Here is a 25002-nt window from a genome sequence, read left to right on the forward strand (position 1 = left end):
TACAAAAGGTACTTTTGAGAGCTGTTTTTCAGGTCCTGTTTCGACCCGAACGTGCAATTTGTGTAAAAGTCGTCGCTGGGGGGCAGCGTTAGTCGTTTTTATTTCATCACACCTTAGGCTACCCGAAAAATGACGGAAATGTCTTCGAGCATTCCACAACCTCTTTAATGTACATGTTCAGTGTTCTGTTGCCAGCACCCTGATAAATTGTGATCATCTGCGATAATTGGGTGACCCTTTTTCGAAATTGATAACAATTTTGCTTGTTTTATTGTGTAAGTGTTAATTGTGTAGACATTTGCATAGTATACATGTACATGTTTTGAAGTTTAAAAAGTTTGGGGAAAAGACTTAACGATTGATTTATGCTTAAGACCAGTGCTATGCATGGGAGCAGTCCACAAAAGTAAACAGTGTTACTGATCAGTGGACTAAAAGAGAATGTTAAATGAACTACATGTGTACATAGCAAAGACAAAGTCTTAGACTTTGACATTTATTTTGTGGTAATTGTTGCTTGTGTGTGTAATTGTGTTAAATATGCAAAATGAAGTATTTGCTATTGTGTTTTTTTTCATTTTGTAGCTTAGTTTGCTTGCTTTTATATACAGTAGTATTGCATTTGTAACTGTACCATTCGTAAAACATGTTAAAAAATTATGCAGTAATTTTTGATTTATGTTTTTTAGTAAATTAAGTTACGGCCCAGAAGACTCAATGGGAAGAATTGATTAATTTTATTTTATACATCATCTTAACACTACCCTTTGTATGCCCCTCTGCATTTTACTTTTAATAAGAGCATTTATTATAACTCTATTATTACAGATCCTGACTAAAATGTTGCCAATTATTGTACATTTTTTTTAACCAGAATAAGGTATTATTTTGATATGATGTTCATCATCTGAAAGGACAACTAATTTCATAAAATCTTGCCAGTTATTAAATGTCATACAATTTTCAAATCAGCTGGTTTTTTTTCGTTGGTGTTTAAAATGATTGGACATAAAATGAAGTTTGGCATTCCATACTTTACGAAACAAAATTGACAATGTAGGCCAATAGATGTATTGTTTGGGGAAACATCCCATTTTAAGCTGATGTACGTACATGTACATGTATGTAACTTTGCAAGTAGTGGTCTCAACAAGATGTGACTTTATGCCCATTTCCCAGTGTATGTGTTTTAGGAAACATTGTGTTTATATTTGTGTTAAATTGAAACACTTAGACTAGTTTATCATCACCCATTTGTATCATTTATCGTTCATGTCTATCAATAAATATTCAAATACATGTACATGTATATATATATTCAAAAAACATTTTGTAAGTTAATTTGGTGAAGTATACATGTGTGTATTTGCCATTGCTTAATTAATGCATTGTTGTATTTTATTTTTCTATTGTTTTACATGGAAATTCCATATGAGCGTTTTAATATGCAACATTACAACACTCTTTGTTTGTGCGAGAGGTAGTTTAATATGCCAATCCAAAAATCAACTCTTCAGAAATCAGCCAAACGTCTCAGTTAATTAAATGACAGATCGATCCAAAGTTTGATTTTATTTAGTTTTGAAAAAATTATTTGTTGTATGTAATTTTTCTATTGTTTACATGGACATTTCATGTGAGAGTTATGTAACATTACAACACTCTTTTGTGTGTGCGAGAGGTAGTTTAAAATGCCGATCCAAAAAATCAACTCGTCATCAGCCAAACGTCTCAGTAAATTTAATGACTCATCGATCCAAAGTTTGATTTATTTATTTTTGAAAAATTATTATTGAAAAAAAAAAAGTATTTCGAGATTAATCTTGTAACGTTTGTTGATTGATGGAGATGATAATGATCAGTGATTATAGTTCTGATACATAATGGCATCACACTTTGCTTACATGTGCACTTTCTGATGGGAGCTTGCTGGCCCTCATCCCCAACAGACCTCCATAGGAAAGCACACGCGAAGACAAAGCGTGACGTCATTATGTCTTAGGTCTATAAAGTTACCAGAAGTTTTCATTTTTTGTAAAGTCCTCAGATTATATCCTTCACTGTGTAACAGGGTAAACAGACAAAACAACTCATTAAATTAATATATGTACTTTGACAACTTTTGGATATTTTGGCATTTCTGTGACAATATGTGAGTTTGTGCTGCAAATAAACTTGTGTACTGTGTACATTGGGATAAATTGTTGTTTGTCGTAGAATATAAACTCCTTTTTGTCAAACTTCACACACTCACCACTCATTTACATATCCATGTCATTAATCCTGCAAATTAAAAAATGTGGAAGCCAGTCACAGCTTAACTCTTCTCTTGTTCTTCCAATAAAAAAAATGAAACCCTCACGTGTTCAGACAAGCAAACCACCAGTGGATTCTGAACAATGCTTTCCTTGTAATTTTTTTTAATTTTGGGGGGAAGATGAAGATTTCTTTTCAAAAAAGTACCTGTTGGTGCCAATTCAGATAAAATGCACACTACAGCAAGGTATCAATGAAAAGCTAATGATGATGAACTACCACTTTCCGATGGGATCGTTTTGATAGAGTTCAATTTCATCACCTTCACATATACAAACCCGTTAGTTTTGAGTAACTTTTCTTTATATACACCCTGTATAAACAGATCATTCTCCACATTAGATTATTTTGGCCACACCATCCAGTGTTTGTTTACTGAAATTGTCCACTTCTATCAGAACCTATTTTTATAGCTGTCCATGTAATGCCTTTAAGCTACTGAGCTGAGTGAGAATTACGGATTGCACACAGGCATTCAAATACAAATGAGATTTTAATTATTTTGGGTCGTCTGAAATATTATTTTTCAACAATCAAATGATATGTTTAGAAACATTAATAATTATTTTTTATTTTTTTCACGACATAACGACCTTCCATATTTTGCTAAATAGTTGGAAAAAAGTGCGGGTATGCAAATATTAATGACACGCCATTACATGTAAGGTTTAATAAAAAAGCCTTTAAAAAAAAACCAAACAAACAAACAAACAAACACCGAAAAAAGATCAATTTTAATCAGTGACATACTTTTGGCCTCTTTGTCTGTTGCATCAAGCCCATATAAGCTGGTATGTCATTTCCTGAGTCCAAGTGGTGGTCATACAAAAAAAGCTGCCGGACATCTTGAAAATAGCCCGGCCGGTCGTTTTTTGGGGGGAAAGGCCTCCCTTTTTTTTTTTAAAGGCAGGACGCTAAACATTTTTAAAAATATATTTGGCATAGTCCAGTCATTCAATAGAAACACTTGTTCATGCTTTATTCCTTCAGGACTTTTGCACTAAGATTTAGGGTCCCCGCCCCTGCAGAAAGTCAGAAAAAAAACAAAGAAGTGTCAAGTAGGTTTTTTTTTATCTTTGGAATAATCAGTGAATTTAAAAACGAGATATTTTTTTTTACTCCGAGTTCAGTTTCCGCCTCGATCATTTCAACTTTTTCGGGCCACGCCCACACGTCATGTTGGGTACGGATATGTGACTGTTCTATGTTTCAAAGATCAGTATAGACAATTGCGTTTACATAATTTACGTGCAAAATATAAATAGTATTGACTATTAGTAGTTCTACATCAATGCTACGAGTGCAAATCATAAACAGTCGTCGCGTGTTCGTGAAGTGAAATAGTCGGGTTCCAAGCCTGATCGCTGGGTCTTCATTGGATGAGCTAGTAAAAGTTGGACGTTAGACCTCGACAAATGAGGCATGGCGCGCTGTTTTTCGCGCGGGTTTGACGTTTGATTTTTAAAGTTAAGTCAAAACCTCAACAGAAATTAGTAAATTGTGATGTTGGTAGCCTGAACAACCTCTTTTGTCATAATTGCTGCATTTTACAGACTTGGTAAGTATAAAAGTGCATCTGTTTCCATGTCATTCATTGTCACTGTCAGTTTGCTATAACGTCGGACCTAGCTTAGCCCCATAAATGTGGCCTATTTACTGGACTGCCTCCGTAAACATAGGCCACACATCCACATGTACAAAAATCGTGTCGACGGAGCCAAATTTTGATTTTCACATTTAGGCTTAGTTTGTAGGGTTTTTTTGCTTTAGAAGCATACTCACCCTCTTTATGGGCTAATCAGAAAGTGCTGCCTTTTTCAGATGTATATTTTTCGTGAAATTTCCAGATTCATTTTTACACGTTTGCGTATCAAAATTTCAACATGAAATTTCACAAAAATTAGACATCTGAAAAAGGCAGCACTTTCTGATTAGCCTGTAAAGAGGGTGAGTATGCTTCTAAAGCAAAAAAAACCTACAAACTAAGCCTAAATGTGAAGATCAAAATTTGGCTCCGTCGACACGATTTTTGTACATGTGGATGTGTGGCCTATGTTTACGGAGGCAGTCCAGTAAATAGGCCACATTTATGGGGCTAGACCTAGCTCTGTCATGTCTGTCTAAAGCGACGCGCTTCTATTTCTGCGCACTCGCCTTTTAATAAGTTTTACATTTACAAGGTATGCATCCTGAAAATGATACTTTCACTTGGATCGTATCCTTTGATGCACAAACTTTAGTTTAACCCAGCAGCCGAAAAAATGTGGAAATTGAAGGCTTTACCGGGAATTCAGGCAAAAAAAGAAAGAAAAACAATGGCATTTTACAGCTAATTTACAATACTTCCTGGCTAGTCCCATAAATGTGACGATAATACTAGACTGCACATAAAAACGTAGTGGCTATTGTAGCGGCAGCTGTAACTCGATTTTCATCTGCTATCGTCGCGGCATTGCAAAACATAGTCCTACTCCTACCATTACCAACCAGAATGCTTTTGGTATATCGATTGGTTAAATGTTTGACTACCAAAGTATTTTATGGGATTATTTTAGTGTATAAAATTTCAATTTTTCCCTTAGAAAAGGCAAAAGAATGCAAAATCAAGATCATCAACTTGTTCAGGGAAATCCACATCAGGTTCGTGGGGATGCTGCATTCTTGGTGAATGGAGCCGTGGGAATGATGGGCGGTCAGTTTCCGTCATCCGTTGGCATGAATGCTTTAGCAGGAGGTGGTCCAGGGATGCAAGATGCAATGCTGAGTCAAATGGGAATCGCTGGTCCGTCCGGATCTTCTAGGAATGACCAGATGATGGGCGGAGTAACGACTGGAGGGGGAGGCAGCAACAGGAGGGTGGGGAGAGGGGACAGCAGTGAGATGGCACAGGATATATCGGACGAAGGAGTGCAGGAGACTCTAAGGTGAGTTTGATCAAGTTGTAATGTGCCTTTTACTAGTTTTAGTGTGTCATTAGTACAATCCATGTTATAAATATTAACATGCTGTGACAATGAAAGTACAAAACGTCAGCTCATTCAGTCGTTCTCTGGTTTTACCTCCTAACCGTACCTTTGGGCGCACTAGATGCCTCTCCATACATCCATATACTGTCATTGTTCCCGAAGCAAATTCTAAGACGTATTCATCCACTTTTTTCCCACACACTGCCTCACTATGGAACTCCTTACCTGCATCTTGACTTCCAGTTGAGTTTGGTCTGTCCTAGTTCAAGTGTAACATTTATACTTATCTTTCTACTTGCAGTAATTTTTTCTTTTTCTTAGATTGACTTTTCTATCCCGTCTTTATGTAGCCCTCGTCTTGAGTGGCCCTTAAGGACCTTTTGACGGGCGACTCGTAAAGCTGAAGGACCAGTTTGTAATGTTGAATTCAAAAGCATGTTTTCTTGAGAAAGAGTTAATTGTTTCTGACTGGTCATTTTTTTTCTTCATTTGTGTTTGCAGCAAGGAGGTTTTCGCTACCTACAAGAGCACAGATCTCATTCCTGGGGCCATAGTTCACCCAGGAGATATCGTAGAGGCTGCCTCCCTGGCTGTAAGTTCAAACAATTCAAAACTCTCTGAAATTGATGAAAGGTCAAGGGTCAAGGTCACAGTGGCTAAAACAAAATAAACTTTGTCAGCGCGATGACGTGAGAAATACTTTACATGTGAACTTCGAATTTGGTTTGTGGATTGTTCTTGGTAATCTACAGAAGCCTATTGTATTTGGGGCCGAAAAGTCAAGGGTCAAGGTCACAGTGGCTAAAACAATAAAAACAATAGATCATAGGGATTAATTCATATAAAACCTACAGAAAACACTAATGATGTCAATGAACGTTCCATGCGACCCAAGTACATGTACATGTAAGTTGATGTTAAAAGAGTGGTGTTAAGTCATGGGAACAGTCACGGAACAGACTCATATCGACAGTAGTTTCCACACATAGTCAATACTTTGCTAGTCCATGTGTTGTGTAATGCTGGGTTTTACATTCCCTTAATCAGTGACTAAATTGTCCCTCCCTCCATTTACACAAAGGAAATTTTTAAGAGTTCTCATTACTTTTTTTTCATTTGTGAAGGCTGTTCCGCTACCAAAGGCGACCTATGACCTCGCAGCTTCTATCCCACGTGAACTCATCACAGGAGGTAAACTTAGTCGCCTCCAACTGGAAGGAATCTTGTATGCAGTAAGTGTTCGCTTTCTTTCTTTTTATCGATAAAAATGTCTTGGGATAGGATAAACCCTAACCCTGCCAGACACAAGTGCATCATCAGATGCATATGGATTCCTTTGGGGAACTAACCCATCGGGCAGGTTTTCATGTGCAACCTCTATGAGATGATTAGATCAGTCACTGAATTATGCATTGAAATCGGTCAACACCAGGGTTTAGTTTGATTTTTGTTCCGTGGGTGACCATGTCTGTTATTCATGCTTGTGGGGACATTGTTTTTATTACTCAGTGCCAGCGTCATCAGAAGATCTTGCCCAATGGTAACCGTGCTGGATGCTTCATTGGGGATGCAGCAGGGGTCGGCAAAGGGAGACAGGTAAGGCCAACAAAAAAAAGTAGTCGGTCTCTGGTCAGACCGACTAAAGTTCCGGAATTGATGGGGCGATGAGGTTAAAATCATCATTTGCCTTGGTGCCCTCCATCACTTGCCTTTGTGCAATTTCCCCATTTCTTTGTGCTCCTTGGTACACAAATTTGAGGTGGTGCGGCAATAGAGATCGCTGTTGTAGCTAACGCGGAAAATTTGGAAGAAAAAAAAGATTGACCGTGAGCAAGTCACATGATATTTTCTATTTTTGCTATCTTTCTGTGCACGACCAAAAGTACTATACCAGTAGCAACCAAAGTACTATACCATTAGCAACCAAAGTACTATTTCCACAGCGCAGTATTTGTGTGCAAATGCATGCTGGTGTGCGCGTAGCGCGTTTTGTTCCAAAGAGAGCGCGCCACAGAGTTGGGTTAAATCATTTCGCGAAGGGGTAGTTTGGAAGAGAGAAATACATTTTCCACCAATTTTGTATTGAAATTGAAGTTTATTTCAACTGTGTTCAGATTTAAATAATTAAAAAAATTAAAACCAAGCAGAATCTGGGGGTGAAGTGTTATAAAACAAATATTGAATGCTTTATCTCGTGGTGAAGTAAAACTAGCCTCCCTCGGTGTTCCATGGAGCATTTTTATATTCAATATTTGTATACTATACAATTTTCAGATGCTGATGTTGGACTTATTGCAAAATTTGCAGTGTGATATAAGTGTGGATTACACATTTCTCCCTGTGATTTAGATTGCTGGTATCATCTTAGACAACTATTGCCGCAGTCGTACCAAGCACATTTGGTTCAGCATATCAGCAGACTTGAAAGTCGATGCACAAAGGTAGGAGATCTTCAACAGAGCCTTTTAAAATCCTCAATTTGGATGAATAGTACACCTCTTACTTAAAGTGCAGACCAAATTCAGTCCTTCAATATTCATGCAACAGCGAAACTAAAGAATTGGCTAAAATAAAAATGGCGTTCTGAGCTTTAACCTTTAGCGACCGCCCAAGAAATGTTATAATCTATGTATCTAACGGTAAGCCAAATAATCTGTGCACTAAAGGGTTAATAATGGTCTCAAATATACAACTTACACAATGGATGGTTTAATTTTATATAAGAATTTCTTTATTTAGTGCTGTCCCATTAAACTTTGTTGTACAGTACATATATCAGGATTTTATTTTTTTCAATGTTAACAAATACTCCTAAATGTTCATTTTTCTCAGGGACTTTCATGACATTGGATGCCACATCAAAGTCATTGAAGGATGTCAACAACTAGACAAAGAAACAAGGTGGGAATCATTACATTGTGATATTAATTGTTATTGTCTGTGAATTGGTTTCGTCCGATCAGGTTGGCGTAGCGGTACTTTCCTCGCCTTCCACCGCTGTGACCCAGGTTCGAATCGTGCCTGGGCCAATCAAGAGGTGGATTTGGTTTTCAGTCCCTACCTGATTCCGTGGGTTTTCCTTAGGATATCATTCTGGGGTTTTCCTCCCACCACCAAAACTGTCATGTCTTTCAACATCTACTACCAAGGGACCCCACTGGAAATTAATTGAAAGACTTCAGGCCAATGAGCTTGGTGCGCCAACGAAAGAGGGCGCCCTTTTACCTAGCAACTACGTCCCATGGGCAGGACATTTAGCTGGTTGACGCGCACCGTTCCTTGTGTGTGACGCACGTACACCAGGGGATTTGTACTATGTACACGCAGTGGTACGGCTGCGCGTCGTGGCAAAATTGCAGTCAGGCAAGATAGCTGGGTCGGTCACTCCCAACTGTACTTTCTTTGCTGGTGAGGGGGTACTTGTGAACGGAGCGGATTGGCGAATGATCATAAATAACTAACTAAATAAATAAACAAATAATAAATGACCTGCCCATTTCTCATCAGCTCACCCGCCAATTGAACCGACTTTTGAACCGTTGTGTGTGTGAATTTTAGATTTTGATATCTGTACAAATTCACTCATCTTTTTTTTCTCCAGAGTTCTTGGTTTACCCAAGGATTTTCAACAGGGTGTTATCTTCAGTACCTATGCAACTTTGGTTTCATCAACACAGAAAGGAGGTAAATATTTAGTGTTATTTTTTGTCCTCTCTTTCCAGGCGTAATATTTTTTTAGACTTCTGTTTACAATCAGTCCTTTTGAATCCGAGGGAAAGACATTAGAGAAAGGATTACATCTTTCGGACCTTTCATCAAAGTTTCAGACCTATTTTCGGACTTGTGTTAACACCAAAGATAGAAAATGATTATTTTATTTTTAGAATAAAACATGAGATGAAAACTCATTACGAGAAACATTTAAATTTGTTGAAAAGCACAGGAGGTGTGTGACAAAAACGAAATCAATTTTTTTTTAATTATAAAGTTGAACAAAAAAATTGACTGGAGCAGGGCTTGAACCAGCAACCTTTGTATTGCGACTTCCATAGTGAGTTAAAGGTAAATTGTTTCCGGATGATAACTTGAGTTAGAAATGAGATTTTGGTGTCTTACTTTGGTAGAGGGTTGCCCTTGGGAGTAGGCAAGTTGGGATTGGTTTTGTGGTCAAAAGGTCAAAGGTTAAGGTCACCATGGTGAGTTAAAGGTAAATGCTTTCCGGATGATAACTTGAGTTTGAAATGAAATTTTGGTGTCTAACTTCGGTAGGGGGTTGCCTATTGGTACAGGCATGTTGGGATTGGTTCTTGGGTCAAAGGTCAAGGTCACCATATTGAGTTAAGGGTTAATGGTTTCCGGATGGTAACTTGACTCTGGCCGAGGGGTTTCAACAGCAACGCTGTTATTTTATTATTACTCTTTAATTTTGTTTGTTACTTGAAGGATCCTGGGGCTCAGCACGTCAGAGTCGCTTGGAGCAGTTAATCCGATGGTGTGGCGGGACGGACTTCAATGGTTGCCTGGTCTTTGATGAGTGTCATAAAGCCAAGCATTTTATACCAGTAAGTTCAAACAGTTCTGTTTATATTTTATCCTCTTTGGAAAAACTTCGTATTTTTTGTGGGAAAGTTTATTATTTGGTTTCCTTTTAGGCGAAGTAAAAAGAAAAACATGTTTCTCGTCCCCGCCCGTTTCCATTTTGGAGGCTGCTTGGATTTTTTTATAATTTTTTATTTTTGAAAAGTGAAGTAAAAAACACTTAAAAAGTCCACAAATTTATTGGAAAATAAATACTTGCGAAATATGTGACCAATACAACTCTAAATGACACTGTAAATATGTTCAGTTCTCTTGTCCAACTTGTCTTTCATTTTAAAAGTGTCTTTGAACAGTGGAAACACCAACGGTTGCAGGAAATTTGAAAATGGCGGCCATCTTGAAACAAATAAAAAATAAAAAGCCCCTCTTCCTCCTTTTTTTTTCTTCAAAAACCCGGACGAGAAACATGGGTTTTTTATTCGGCCTTAAATGCAAAATTGTTTGTTTGTTTGTTTTTTTTCAGGGCAAGGAAGATAGGAGTACTAAGGTTGCAGTTGCCGTGACTACCATCCAGAGGTAATCATTTGGGCATTTTGTTTATGGATACAAATATTTCACTTCACTTGAAAATTACAGCACACCAGGTGCCATGATTTCACAAGAGGCGTGAGACTATCATTCACTTTACTGCAAAATAAGGTATTTCAAAATAATTTTCTAGGTTTTTTTGTTTTTTGATGTTTGCAAATGTTGTGTATTACTTGTAAGTATCGTAATTTTAAAATAATTTGTAGTACAGTCATCAAAATTTAAACTGAAATTAAAACATTTTTGTACTTTTGTTGCAGAATGCTCCCACAAGCTAGAGTCCTATATTGCAGTGCAACAGGAGTAACCGATGTCAAAAACATGGTAAGCGTCTCAGTCAAATTTGTATTGTATTTTTTATGAAAATCCATTTCTAGTTATTCTTTTTGTGGTAGCTTTAATTCTCAAAGATAGAAGACACATTTTAAGAATGAACATGTGGTAGACCAAATACGTGTACTGCGTACATGTATGGTCACAGACTATTTAACATCATAGATACAAGCAGGTTGCACAATTCGTCACCGTTTTGACGAAGTGACGCATCCGTCCAAAACCGAGATTTTCTGAAATCTGACATTTTTGGATATTCTAACATTTTATGATGTCCTCTACATGATTACCAAATTTCGAGACACAACATTCCATCGTTTGTTGATTACGCTAATTGATTACGCTAAAAGTGTGGAAAGTGCTACACACTAAGTTTTTCGTTTTGACGAAGTGACGAATCTCTCTGTGTCACTTAGTCTCATTGATTTTACACGTGTGCTATATTTAGATGATATGCAGCCTCCACGATTTGCGTTTTGACAAAGTGATCGCATCTGCGTTCTAAAATGTATACATTTTATATTCGCGCACGCGCTGTGTTCAAACATATACCTCATTTTTGTGAAGAAGTAGATTTTCCGTTTTGACGAAGTGACGGATATCTTTAGTAATTAATATCTTCTAATTAAACACGATTTTATGAACAGAGAGAAGTATTTTTGGCTATTTAACTCCTGGGCTATTGTCTCAGTTATATATTTTTCAATTCTGGTGGAGAAGTGTACACAAAAATGCAAACTGAAAAATCCACTAACTTCAAACGCAATTTCATCAAAACTCGGTTTTGCATCTGTGTGCACAGATGCTCCACTTCGTCAAAACAGGGGCGAATTCTTAGACTGCAGATGAGGGCTTCCTTTCTTTCGTGCCTTGTATTGTTGGACTGATATTTCTTCATTTTTGTTGCAGGCTTTCATGGAGCGTCTTGGGATGTGGGGTGATGGCGCATCCTTTGAATCATTTGAGAAATTTCTGGAGGCCATCACCAAACGAGGATTAGGTGAGAAATAAAGAGTCAATATTTTTGTGCAAGAGAGGCCATTTTCTAGTCTGACAATCAGACATGCACGTGTGCAGAGCCACAGTACGAACGTCTGATATATCATAGCATGCAAATTTATGTGACCCCAATTGGAGTCGACATTAGAAACTGTGACGTCATTTGGATCAGAAATGTGGACTAAGCTGTTGATTGGTCAATTTGGATGCCGTGTTTTTGTAATACAACAACGGGTTACGGAAGACCCGATAGAAGGCGCCCGCTGAATGGTCAGAATCTGGAGATCAAGACGCAGTCTTGTTTTGCAAAAGTAATCGCCGAATCTGCGTGAATATCACAGACGCTTGTGTGCAAGCGGTTATTCCATAAACGAGCCATTTTCTGGGTATCAGTAGTAAAAATGTAATTTTTTTTGAAAAGCAATTTAGCAACTGAACCTCAGTCTAAACAGTCACAATTTTTTTTTTAAAAGTTAAAGTTACAGAATTGAATCACTTGACATTGATTCTGTGTGTTGCTAGGTGTTGCCGAGATGCTGGCCATGGAGATGAAGGCATCCGGGATGTACTTGTCTAGAGGGCTAAGCTTCAAACAGGCAGAGTTTGTTACCGTGGAGATGGATCTGACAGAGGAGCAGGTAAAGATGTACGACACTGCAGCTCATGTCTGGTGAGTCTTCAAAGCATTGGGACATGTCTAACACCAAAATGTTAAACACCTAATTATAATGCTACATTGACTTCAAGCTGAGTCCAAGTTTCCCAGAGTTCTGTTATCGTTTTCCTGCTTTGTTTCCCGTCCAGGAATGAGTTGAAGAATTCCCTGGAAGCAGCCCTCGGACGCACCAACTCGGGCTCCCCTCGCATCTGGTCCTTCTTCTGGTCCTGCCATCAACGATTCTTCAAACAGCTGTGGTAAAGCAAACAGTTTGTATCCTACAAATGTTTTTTCTGAAAGCTCCAGCGTTTTTAACCCTAACCTAGGCTGCGAGTAAAACTTAGAAGTTTTTCTGTCAACAGTCTTGGAGTGAAGGTACCGCGGATTGTCGGAGAAGCCAAGAAGGCTCTGGAGGAAGGATACTGTGTCGTGATTGGCCTGCAGAGCACTGGCGAGGTAAGATCAAATACTGCTGCCTCTTTTTGTTAAATAGGAGGGGACAGCATTTCAGTTAACAGAAGGGTAACCTGGTGTCTTTTAGAACGCCTGTAGGCTATGTTGGCCTCCTCAAGTTGGGCTCCCCGTTCACGCAAAAGCACATTACTGATTTGATTTTTGTTTACATTTTTGATGTTTGTTTTGAATTCATTTCAGGCCAGCCTGGACAGTGAGATGACCAAGACAGGTAGCGGTCAGTCAGGCTTCGTCTCAGTAGCGCGAGAAATTCTTGTCCGCTTCATCAATCAACACTTCCCAACCCTCGTCATCTCGGTGAGAAACACTGAAGGGCAACCTGATTCTCAACACAAAGAAATTGTTCTCTGCCATAGTTTTCATTATGAAAATTATTAAGCTGTCCTAAAGTTTTGTCACCTGCGGTAATTGTTACTGTTCGCTATTTTTGTATCACACACTGCACTGATTATGTTAGCCAGAAGCATACCGACTATACATGTATGGCTTCATGGACAACATTTGCTTTTGCTGTAATTTTCAGAAATGGATGGATTTCGGGGTTAGCATTTTATAGCAAATATTGTTACCCTGACGTGTTTAGGTTTTATGTTCATAGCTGCTGGAAAAACCAAGAAAAACAAAATGCTATTATAGTCTGGTTTCCTGACACCACTTCAGATGAAACAGAGCAAGTTATAGACATTGGGGAAGTTGTAAAGTCAGGGAAGGAGTCTAGCTGACTTTCACTTGTTCACAGATGTGTAATCGATTGCAAACAAAATGTGGAGCCACTAAATTTGGTAAATTGGGGGCAGTATTTCAAAAATGCCAGTTTATTTCCAATGATTTTCAGCTCACCATCCTTGGAAATTTTTACAAAAATTCCCCTTTTCTTGAAAATGACAGCACACCACGTGCCACGATTTTACAGGGTGCTTGAGACTGTTATTTACTAACATGCAAGTAAGGTATTTCATAATAATTAGGTATTTTTTTTTTTTTTGATGTTTGCAGATGTTGAATACTGCCTTTAAACACCATGATACAATGTGCCTCAGGTGGATTATCCAAAGTCCAGATCACAAACTGGCATCAAGTATAAACATTGTTCTCCCTGTGTTTCTTACTAGGACACAGAGGCAGCTCGTGATGACGACTGGAGCAAGACTGCCAAGACTATGCTCCTGGAGTTTGCCAAGGAAATGCCGCTTCCTAATAGGTCAGTACTTAATGAGAAACTGTTGGGGGAGTCATCACTTATGAACAAGTCCAGCTGAGAACCGTAGCATACAAATATTGACTGCTTTGAATGGTGTTGTGAAACTAGCCTCCTGAGGTGATCCATTATATTGCCCTTTTTGAGACAAGGACAACACAATAGGAGTTCTCTTATTGGAGTGGGTAAACTTGTGTACGTACTAAAAAAAAGTTTACCCACTACAAGTAGCAGCCTCCTAATTTGGTTAAATTCTCCTCGTGTTCTGCCCCTCCCCTTTTATCCTCAGTCCCCTTGATGACATCATAGATCAGCTGGGCGGGGCCTCGGCTGTTGCTGAAATGACGGGGCGTAAAGGTCGCATGGTGCGGGACGGTCCCAACGCCCAGGCCCGATATCAGCCACGTACCCCGGCTGACTCCTTTGATGTGAACAGTCTGAATGTGCAGGAGGTCAGTTTGCAGGGTTCAGGAGTGAAGGTCCAACGTCTCGAAAAGTTCAACAGTTCTCAAAATGTTATTCAGTCCACAAAATAAAGCTCAAGTTCCCAGAGCTACTTTTGCCTAAAATACCTCACAAATCTAGCACAGTCATTCGATATTGGGTTTTGCTCTTCACCGACGTATAAACACTGTATACACAAATTCCAAGACATCTGCACTAGAAAGCAGAAAGGTTGTGGGTTCGAGTCCAACCAGACTCTGAGTGATTTTTTCCAACTTTCACTCGGGAGGTAACAGTGGAGTGCTGTGGCCTAGTGGTTCAGGGCACTGATTCGTGGTCTGTGGGTAAAGCTGCAGGTTGTGGGTTCGAGTCCTGGCGGGGTCATGGTGCGTGTGCCCTTGGGCAAGGCACTTAGTCACTCATTGCTTCTCTCCACCCAGGAGTAAATGTCATACTAATCTGGCACTATGGGAATCAGAAATTGTCAATGCTTTGACCTACATAATGTCTGCATTTATCGCCGCAGTGTTGTAGCTGAGTGCTTTCTTAGACTAGGATACTAAAATAAATAAGCTGATCATACAACAAATTAAACAGACTGAGAAAGTGGTATTTGAACTTTGCATCATGGGGAGGAATCCAGGCTTTTGTACGAAGGGATATGCTGAAAATTTGTGGGACTTTGCGAAGGAACTTGTACTGTGACTGAAGTCAGAAATGTATATCTGATGTAAGATGAATGTTTTTTTTGGTTTATATGTAATAGTAGTTGGTTTTAATTGTTTTACAGCGGAATAGCTTCATGTCGGGCAAGAAGTTAGTTGCCATAATTTCAGATGCGGCCAGTACGGGTAAGAAACTGGAATATTCCACAAAGCGAAACAGACTTTTTAATTTTTAAGTAACATTGGTTTGAACTAAGAAATTAAACCTGTGAGTTCAGAATGTAGTTTTCACACTCAACCAAGATTGTGTGTTTACAGTAACGCCCTAATTTAATTGATCTTTTTAATTAACTAATAACTTCCCAAAAACTCACATAGAGAAGACTTTCAATTTCAATCTTTCCTTTACCGGTATATTAAAAAAAAAGCCACACAAATTTCCCTCCAATCAGCTATTTCCTCTTATTTTTTTTGACTTCCCAGTTGTATGTCTGAAAAACCAAACATCATTTGTTATTGGTTATGAGCAAACTTATCTGACGCTTTGGTAAATAAGACTTCTGAATTTGTTATTTTGTGCAGGTATTTCTCTGCATGCAGACACCAGAGTTAAGAATCAGCGTAGGCGATTACATCTGACTATTGAGCTCCCATGGTCAGCTGACAAAGCTGTGCAACAAATGGGACGATCTCACAGATCCAACCAGACCAGGTATTATCAGAGTTGTAGTCATGCCAATCACAAATCAAATCACAGGTCAAATCACAAATTAGTTGTAAGTCAAATCACAAGTCGGTCACAAGTCAAATCGCAAGTCAAATCACAAGTCAGTCACAAGTCATATCACAAGTCAAATTACCAGTCAGTCACAAGTCAAATCACAAAATCATAAGTCAAATCGCAAGTCAAATCACAAGTCAGTCACAAGTCATATGACTAGTCAAATCACAAGTCAGTCACAAGTCAAATCATAAGTCAAATCGCATGTCAAATCACAAGTCATATGGCAAGTCAAATTACCAGTCAGTTTCCCAAAACAATTGTATTATTGTTTTGTTGCCAGTGGCCCACTTTACAAACTTCTCACGACAAATCTTGGCGGTGAGAGGCGGTTTGCAGCATCCGTAGCACGCAGGCTTCAGACTTTAGGTGAGTTTGATATAGCTCTTGCAGATTAACAAATTTGGCTACTACGCATAATAAAAATGACAAATTCTTTAATAGCTAATTTTCAACACACTCTAGCAGTGTGTAATGAGTCAATGAATTTTGTGACTGGAGTGGAGTTAGCTCATGAATATTCAAATCGTGAGTGGAGTTAGCTCATGAATATTCAAATCATCTGGTTTCCCTTCAATGTGATTGGCTCATGAATATTCAAATCATCTGGTTTCCCTTCAATGTGACTCGCTCATGAATATTCAAATCATCTGGTTTCCCTTCAAGGTGCATTGACCCAGGGTGATAGAAGAGCAGCCACAGGAGCTGACCTGACACAGTTCAACTTTGACACGCCCTACGGACGCTCCGCGCTGCGCACCATGTATACGTCCATATGTAACGTAAGTGGCTCAAAACAAAAAGAAATACTTCCTTGGGGAAACATGGGATGCTTTTTCCAAAATTTGTCCAGCGGTTTAGCACGAAGCATGCTTCACTGTGGCGTCTTGATCTAATGCACTAGGCTCAAGGACTCAGTGATACTTTGGTATCGATGACGGCAGATATGGGTTATTGTGTTTGAATTGGCTACCTGCATGTCAAAATGGCACCGTCAAGCTCTACAGGGCGAGTCAAAAAAAGCGAAACCCAAATGTCGGGACTATTGTTTTAGTGAAATTTTGCACGTAGCACTTTCAATATCTCGGATATGAAAGCACAATTCATAAGCTTTCTTGTAGTATAAAAATCATTCCAATCACTCATGTACTTTTCAAATTACGGAATGTTAAACACGACCACTGTTTTAAAGTTCTGTCGACGGATCACATGAAGTAAGTGTTCTTGCAGCTAAATGAAACCAAATCACATAGTGATGTGTGTGAATTGTTTTCGTTTTGCTGAAAGAATGCACACCTTGTTTTGTTATCCGTGGACAGAACTTTAAAATGGTGGTTGTGTTTAAAATTCTGTAACTTGAAAAGTACACTGAATATGAGTGATCTGAATGATTCTTGTACTAAAGAAAGCTTATGAATTGGGCTTTCATATTCTAAATTTTAAAAGTGCTACATGCAGAACTTCACTGAAACAATGGTCCCGACATTTGGGTCTCGGTATTTTTGACTCACCCTTTATATTCCCAAAGGGGATGAGGTAGAAACAAGACTAGGCAAGGCCAGAAAAGCTGTTTCCAGACTAGTCTGTGTCAGAGCGCACACATTATAGCGCTTCGTGAAATCGGGTGCCGTAAAGTCTACCAGTTATTCTTGTTTGTTAAGAAATTGTGGGTTCATTAACTTCCTGAAGAGTTGTTCTGATGACTGCGCTTTAGTGTCATGAGGAGTGCAACACTAAGATCACCTCCTATACTTATCTTGTATTTGGTTTCTTACATCTATTTTTACTTGTTTTTTCCAGAATGAGTTGGCTGCAGGCGTGGCACTATCGTCCATCTCACCAGAAAAACCAGACGCGGACTTCAGCGAGCTGAATGCTGAGCTACAGGAGTGTACCTCTATCATGGCTGTCATGGAGACCTATGCCTCCATCGGCCGCAAAGTGAACGACAAAGACAGTACAGATGTAAGCCGGTTCCTGAATCGAATTCTGGGCCTCCGTGTGGAAAGACAGAACTTGGTAGGTGGCAGGGAAGTCTAGTAGAGTTTGTCAGGTCCATCACAGTCACAAGTCAGAGGGAGACATTGAAATGTTTGACATTTGACATTCTGCTTGGTTTCAGATTTTCAACTATTTTTATGAGTGCCTTCAAGCTGCTATCGCCAGGGCGAAAAAGGAGGGAAAGTAAGTCAATTTCTTTTAAAAATCTTTTTTAATTAATTTGTTGTGTGTGGCACTGAGAAATTTGCTCCTAGTAATAAAATGTCATTAAACAGCTCATAACGCTTTGAGATATCATAAATAAATTTACTGAAAAATGATGAAACCATTTTGTATTAGGTGTAAAGATAGTTGTGTTACCAAATAAGTTAACGTGGTCCGTTCGGTAAGCTGCTACATTGAAATTTATACGGGGTGGATAAAAAAAAACCCGAAACCGAGATATTATTGCTAATTGTAACAGAAGTAGGGCACATGTGAATCAAAGGGAGATATCCTCTGTTAGGGTTGAATCTCCTCTTTAAAATGACACCCTGATCATGTCATTACATTCACGGTTGACTGAGCAGTGACCAATTTTATGAAAGGGTCTATTTAGAGGCTTGCGCCACTTTTCATGGTGAAATCTCTTTTTCCCCTACCTGCCTTGATTGGCAACCATAGCCTTTCACTCTGTGACAAATGACAACACAAAAACCACAATTGAAAAGTGAATACTACTTTGAACACTTGTTAAAAAGATGCAGTTGCGTATCTTAAATGATGTCTGTGATTGTAGGTACAGTGAAGGTCTTGTAGATATCAATGCATCCTCTGTTGAGATGGTTTGCCCACCCAAGACAGTATTCAAGGAAGCGAATACAAGCACACCAACACAGTAAGTGAGAATGTTTGGACTCTCCCAGATGGCACCTTGAAAGAAAAGTGTGAAGGCTAAGCGGCAAAAAAAAATTTTTTTAAAGAGAGAAGGAGGTCGTGGGTTCGAGTCCCACATGAGTTGTTTGAAAATTACTCGGGACAACAGAGTATACAGTGTTCATAAAAATATGTTGGTGAAGGGCAAAACCCAATTTGTATTTACAACATTTCAACGCAAAAGTTCCATCTTAGGAATAGCTTTCGTCAAAGTTCATGTGCTTGTCACTTGACATTGAGATTGAATGACTTGCGATTGACTTTAGTCTCTGTACCGCTCCCCCCAACCACCCTGCAACCACCCTGCCTGTTATTCCCTGCACTGTCCAAATAATGTGGTTTTATGGAGGGATATGTACTGTGTAATATCATGCTGCTATTGGCTGTTAAAATTAAATGAGAAAGTTTGATGCAATTCCCTGTCCAGGCTTCTGTCCCTGTCTGTTGACCGGGGCCTGAGCTGGGAGGCAGCTTTGGAGAGAGCGGAGCGATTCACCGGTAAGCGTGACGGCTTCTACTGCTCCAAACGAGAACAGTTTGGGAAGAAGCTGTACGTCCTAGCAACACAAAAGGAAGACTCCACACATCACTTCAAAATAGCAAGGTGGATATTTTGTTTGTCACTCAGAAATCTGTTTAAATATTGCTGCATTAACCATAAACGTCTCCATAAAGCATGTTATATAACTGACATACAGATCCTTGTCATTTGATTGAGAGGATATTTTTGAGAGTTTTAAGGGGATCGAAGCATCATCTGCAATATCAGCCGACATTTGAAGAAAAAAAAAGTAGGGCCAAAAAAAAAACACATCGCCCCACCACTTTTGGGGCAAGCTCCATACCAGAAACCAAAGACTTTTTTTTGGCCTTAGTTGTGTTTTTTCTTTTGAGATGCTTTCAAGCACTAACAAAATACTAAAAAAAAAAAAAAAACAACATAATTGACATCGATTTTCATAGACTTTGTCATGAAGAACAGAGTAATCATCTTTTGTGTTGTAATTTTAGCCTCTTATTTTTCTGATCTCTGACAGGCCCAATACTGGCGTTTCCCCCTACGATGAGGACTATGCTGACCTGACAATGAGATACAAACCAATCAGCAAAGACGAAGCAGGTATGATGTATAGTTCTCTTTATAACACCTCACCCACAGATTCTGTATCTTGATTGGCCGAGAGCAAGTCACATGGCATTCGCTATTTTTGTTATCTTGCTGTGCACGACGAAAAGTACTCTACCCGTAGCAACCAAAGTACTATACCCATAGCAACCAAAGTACTATACGATGAGAACTGGTATTGTGTGCAAAAGCATTATTGGTGTGCGCGTTGCGCGTATTAGTCCCAAGCGCGCTGGCGCCACAGAGCTGGGTCCAAACATTTCTAGAAGGGATATTAATCAGTTATCGCTTAAAACAAGCAGAATCTGTGGGAGAAGTGTTATAAAACAAATATTGACTGCTTTATCTCGTGGTGTAGTAAAACTAGCCTCCCTTAGCGATCCACGGAGCATTATATTTTTCCTCGGCCTTGGGAAAATAGAATGCTTCATGGATCACCTGGGGAGGCCAGTTTTACTAAAGCACTCGTGACTTTTTTTTTTATTAAAGAGGATGGTTGGAAGGAACAGTATGAAGCCACCAAAGATAAATGCATGCATGGATCTCACTGCAAGAACCCTGCCACCTGCATGAGTAAGTAGAAATGCAACAATCTGTCCAACATTAGTAGTCTTATCCCCCTTGAGTGTGTGAGCAAAGAAGTCAAAATTGAAAGATTCAGGTACTGTCAGGGTTGAAGATGTACTATTTTTTGTGCTATTTCTGAGTTTTCATCTGTGGCCATGCGTGTTGTGCCCTTGAGTAAGGCGCTTTACCACAATTACTCCTCTCAACCCAGGTGTTAAATGGGTACCGGCATTATTCAATGCTGGGAAGGTAACAGACTCGCTGTGGAGGAGGTGTGGCGATCCCCCCACAGCAGCATATGAGTCTGGCCCAATCGCTAATGAATGAGAGATGGGCACTCCGTTCCTGTGAACACAGGTTCGACCCCCTTTACTTCATCTAAAAATATGTATCTTTTTCAATTGCTAGTTTTAGCGTAGCAGAATTTAATCGCTTTTGAATGAGACGCGTGAAATGGGAATGTCCAGATTTTACCTTGCGATAATATTCCTCCCATTCCACGCTGAGCCACTCAATATTTGTATACTATTCATCTCTTGTAGTTGGTTCTCGGCTGCATCGCATGGATCTGTTGTGTGGAGGCATTGTGACTCTGTTGTCTACACTTGAAGCCACTGTTGCTAAACATGCGCAGAAACTAGACCTGAGGTAAGTGGCAACATGCATGTATAATATAACATCTTTGCACAAAATATAAAATGACATTGTGTAACCTGTTTCCACAACACTGCTGAATCCAACAGGATCCAACTATGTCACATACCCGATGGAGCCTGTTGGATTGAGCAGTTAACCCCTTGTGTACATTCCTCATGCAAAATGTTGGATTCAGCAGGCAACTGAACCGCATTATAACGCATTGTTTGACTCCGTTGGATTCAGCAGACAGCTGAAAATAGGGCACAGTGGATTGAGCAGGAAAGTCCGGTTGGACTCTGTTGGATTTAGCAGGGTCTTCCTGAGGAAGTACTAAGGGGTTAGGGTTAGGTAAATAGGATCATTTGCTGTTCGTGCATTTTGTTCGTTTTGAATAAAAATCAACACAACTCAAAACCTACAGAGGAATGTTCAAAGCCTAACCCATTGAAGTTTCAAATCAGTTGATATTGTACTTCCTGTGTAAACAGTGTCAAACCATCCACAACCTTTTGATCACGAAACACGATTTTGTCCACAGCTCATTTTGGGTCGACAGCGATTCTTTGTCAGGATTATTCATAAGTGGAAACTAAAAACACATGTGGGGTGAAGATTCCTGTTACATAATATTATTTTGATGTAAGGGCTTGGTTTTGTCCTGTTGCAGTAAGGCCAGCTACAGCATGCGAGTGGTGCGAGTGGCTTTGAGCGACGAGAAACGAGTCATCGGGATACGTTACCCAGAGTGCTTAGTGGATATTGCGGAGGAAGAGTTACGCGAAAAGAAAGTCATTGAAGCATTGCAGGCGGTAAGGACAAAGGAACACATTCAATACGGGCCAGTCTCAATTCATATTGTTTATACCTCTGGTTCTTTTCAGAACCATTCTCTTAGTTGAGAAATTATTCGCACATGGTGTTTCCGCAAACCTTTCATTATTTAGTATCTCCACCCCGCAAAGCCTCAAATCTTAATTACTGTCATTACTGATTTGCTCACCCATTTTCTTCTTAGTATTTATATATTTTTTTGTTATAGAAGCTACGACAGAATGCTGCAAATGGAGCTGTGATGACCTCGGTCGGCCTTTCCCATACACCCAAGCTTGCCGTGGTTGAACCCGAATCACCGGTTAATCCAAAACTTGTCAAAAAAGCCATGACTGCTCCAGTCACCCTGAACACCTTCTTCAAAACCACCCCTCGATTTGACAATGGAGAGTCCAAGAGCTCATCTCCCTCACCTTCAGATGACAAGAAAAAAGACAATACCACTAGTGCTGCAGGGAAGGTGAAACAGAGAGGCGCCAAACGAGGTAGGCCCAAAAGTACAAGGTATTCCCTCAGGGGCCAGGATAAGGAAACATTGGAATGTTCCAAAAATGAAGGCAGTGATGATGACTGCTGTATTGTGACTGAAGATCATACAAGTACAACCCCTCAGACTCCAAATGGTACGGACCAACTCAAAGATTGTACACTGAAGCAGGATGGTACTGGAAGCATCATGGACCATTCCACTGGAAAAGTGGGGGAGCAACCTGAAGATGTCAAAATGGGAGTTCCTGAGGATCTGGCTATTCCATCACCACACAGCACTGTGGGTGAACTACCCACTGTTGATGGCAGTGGATCAGTCCAGCAAGTCTCCAACTCGTCAACCGTCCAATCAAACTGTCCCGGGACCAAGCGCCCCTTGCAAGACGCCAATGGTCGCCCAGCCGACACAGCGAGTCAACCGGCCACCAAGAAACAGAAGTCAGCAAACAGGCTGTTGGAAACCACCACCAAGCAGGGCTTTCTGGGGAAACTAACGTGCCCAGTCTGTAACAAGGAGTTCCCTACCGGGACATGGATAGCGCAGTTGAATAAGCACATAGATGCCTGCCTGACGGCGTGATTTGGAAACTTTTGTAGTAGTCGTTCTGTCACTTTATATCCCAAACTCTGCACAGTTTCTTCACTTTGTTGAGTGCTTTACACTTTCTTTTATACCATATTTATTAGAAGTCCAACATCTGGATTTTCTTTCATTCAGAGTGGTGGACAATCAAAATGGTGGATTTTTAGACAAAGTTAATGGAGAAAAGATTGGGGAAGTTAAAGGTAATTTTGTGACACAAGATTAAATTTTGAGGAGAACTTGGCCCCAGCTATGCATACTTTCTTTAACTTTACGTGATAAATTTGCATAATTTTCACATTTTTTGGGGGGGAAACAACTTGAGTCAAGTTGCACGTGTAAAATTGCAATATCTTTGTGGATAAACCCTAAAATTTGCCAAGATCCGTAAATTGTAATTCTGGGTATTTCTCCCCTGGATCGTTCGGATTTTAGAAGTGAGAAAAACATGTCTTGAATTCTTTTGGACTTCTTTCTGTGCCAAGAGAGTTCGAAAGCAGTAAGGGTTTTTCCACAGTTTTCAAAGGTGCTTGCTTAACAGAATAAGACCAAAAAGACATCTTTTTATATTTTTTGCAAAGTATTTAATGATAGATAGATGATTAATTAGTAATATAAATAACTACAAAGTAATACTTAATTTCAGTATAAATAACTACAAACTATTGAAGACATTTATAATCTGCATTTTATTTTCAGAACTTCTTGCTTGTTTTTTTTTCAGCATTTGATAGCACTATGCATCTATTTCTTCAATTATTTTGAGCGGAATGCAAAAGACTTTTTGAGACATTTTTTCTGTAATGTGCCTCTCATTCTGCATATTCCATGACCTTAAAATGGCTTATATAGAGAGATGCTTCAAACTTTGAAGATATCTAAAATTAAAGAGTCACTAAAAAACATTTAGTGAAAATCTCCCTTAGTATATAAGTTATGAGAAAAGGCACACAGAATCCAATTAATTAATAAATTGCTAAGCACTCGTATTAAAAGCAGCTTTTTGTGCTGATAACTACATACAGCAACCTTCACATTTTGAGACAATGAAACATACATTGACACAGTTGTGAAACACCTGTCCCTTTTATGAAAACTTAACAAATGCTACTACAGCCCGGTTCATACTTCACGCGAAAGCGAAAGCGAAGCGAAATTCGTCCACCATTGTTGACGACATGGATTTCGCTTTGCACTTGCTTTCGCGTAAAGTATGAACCGGGCTTTATGATCTCAATGTTAACTTGTAATGTAAACCTTTCTTTTGGAATGAGCTGAATTTTTTAAGGGTTATCAGAATAAAGCATTACTTATCGAACAATAATTTATTTGGTATTTGCAGTTTGGGTTTCCAAGTAATTGTGTTTCGCCGATGTCCAGTCGCACACACCCCCTGTAAGGGTAAGACTTACATTTTTTGCAAATTTGGGTCAAAAATTGACTCGGAAACACTCTAGGAGGCATAATAAACACACTTTCATACTCAAAAAGTGATTATTGAAGAGATTTGGGCAAGTATAAAGGATTTATGGAGAAATATTTATCAAAAATGTATTCAATTTATATTTTTTTTGCACGCCATATTTCCTTTGAGTGGCACATTTGGCAACAGGAATTTTGGGAACGTGTTCTAAGGGCCCTCAGGCATCTTTCTAGCAAGTTTCAAGCAATTTCATTTTTGGCCAAAATTGAAAAAAATGCAAGGGGTTAGCCAATTTTTAGCAAATTTGGGTCAAAAATCGACTTTTCGGGAAACAACTCAGAAACACTCTAGGAGGCATAATAAACATACTTTCCTACTCAAAAAGTGATTATTGAAGAGATTTGGGCAAGAATAAAGGATTTATGTCGAAATATTTTTCAAAACAATTAATTTAATTTACAATTTTT

At 39.2% G+C, this 25002-nt stretch overlaps 1 protein-coding gene across 1 annotated transcript; it reads left to right on the forward strand.

The window, feature by feature from the left end:
• Nucleotides 1-3692: 3692 nt before the first annotated feature.
• Nucleotides 3693-24436, forward strand: LOC119723505 (protein FORGETTER 1-like). Its single transcript, XM_038194192.1, has 31 exons — nt 3693-3874; nt 4899-5240; nt 5784-5874; nt 6407-6514; nt 6792-6878; nt 7632-7723; nt 8115-8183; nt 8884-8966; nt 9726-9844; nt 10345-10397; nt 10670-10733; nt 11652-11742; nt 12264-12411; nt 12546-12656; nt 12762-12855; nt 13054-13170; nt 13986-14074; nt 14361-14523; nt 15306-15366; nt 15763-15892; nt 16245-16330; nt 16628-16743; nt 17762-17980; nt 18084-18145; nt 18741-18839; nt 19305-19481; nt 19915-19997; nt 20493-20576; nt 21113-21218; nt 21877-22018; nt 22249-24436. The coding sequence occupies exons 2-31, from the start codon at nt 4912-4914 to the stop codon at nt 23107-23109; spliced, it is 4134 nt and encodes a 1377-aa protein (XP_038050120.1). The 5' UTR covers nt 3693-3874; nt 4899-4911; the 3' UTR covers nt 23110-24436.
• The last annotated feature ends 566 nt before the right edge of the window (nt 24437-25002 follow it).

This window comes from Patiria miniata, unplaced genomic scaffold (assembly GCF_015706575.1).
Source record: "Patiria miniata isolate m_02_andy unplaced genomic scaffold, ASM1570657v1 HiC_scaffold_17, whole genome shotgun sequence".
NCBI lineage: Eukaryota > Metazoa > Echinodermata > Asteroidea > Valvatida > Asterinidae > Patiria > Patiria miniata.

What these genes read in the sequence shown, in the direction of transcription:
- LOC119723505 (XM_038194192.1), top strand. Translation starts at nt 4,912, where the DNA reads ATGCAAAATCAAGATCATCAACTTGTTCAGGGAAATCCACATCAGGTT. An exon ending in GCCTGCAGAGCACTGGCGAG is followed by an intron (nt 12,856 to 13,053) that starts GTAAGATCAAAT and finishes AATTCATTTCAG; the next exon opens with GCCAGCCTGGACAGTGAGAT. An exon ending in GAAATGCCGCTTCCTAATAG is followed by an intron (nt 14,075 to 14,360) that starts GTCAGTACTTAA and finishes TTTTATCCTCAG; the next exon opens with TCCCCTTGATGACATCATAG.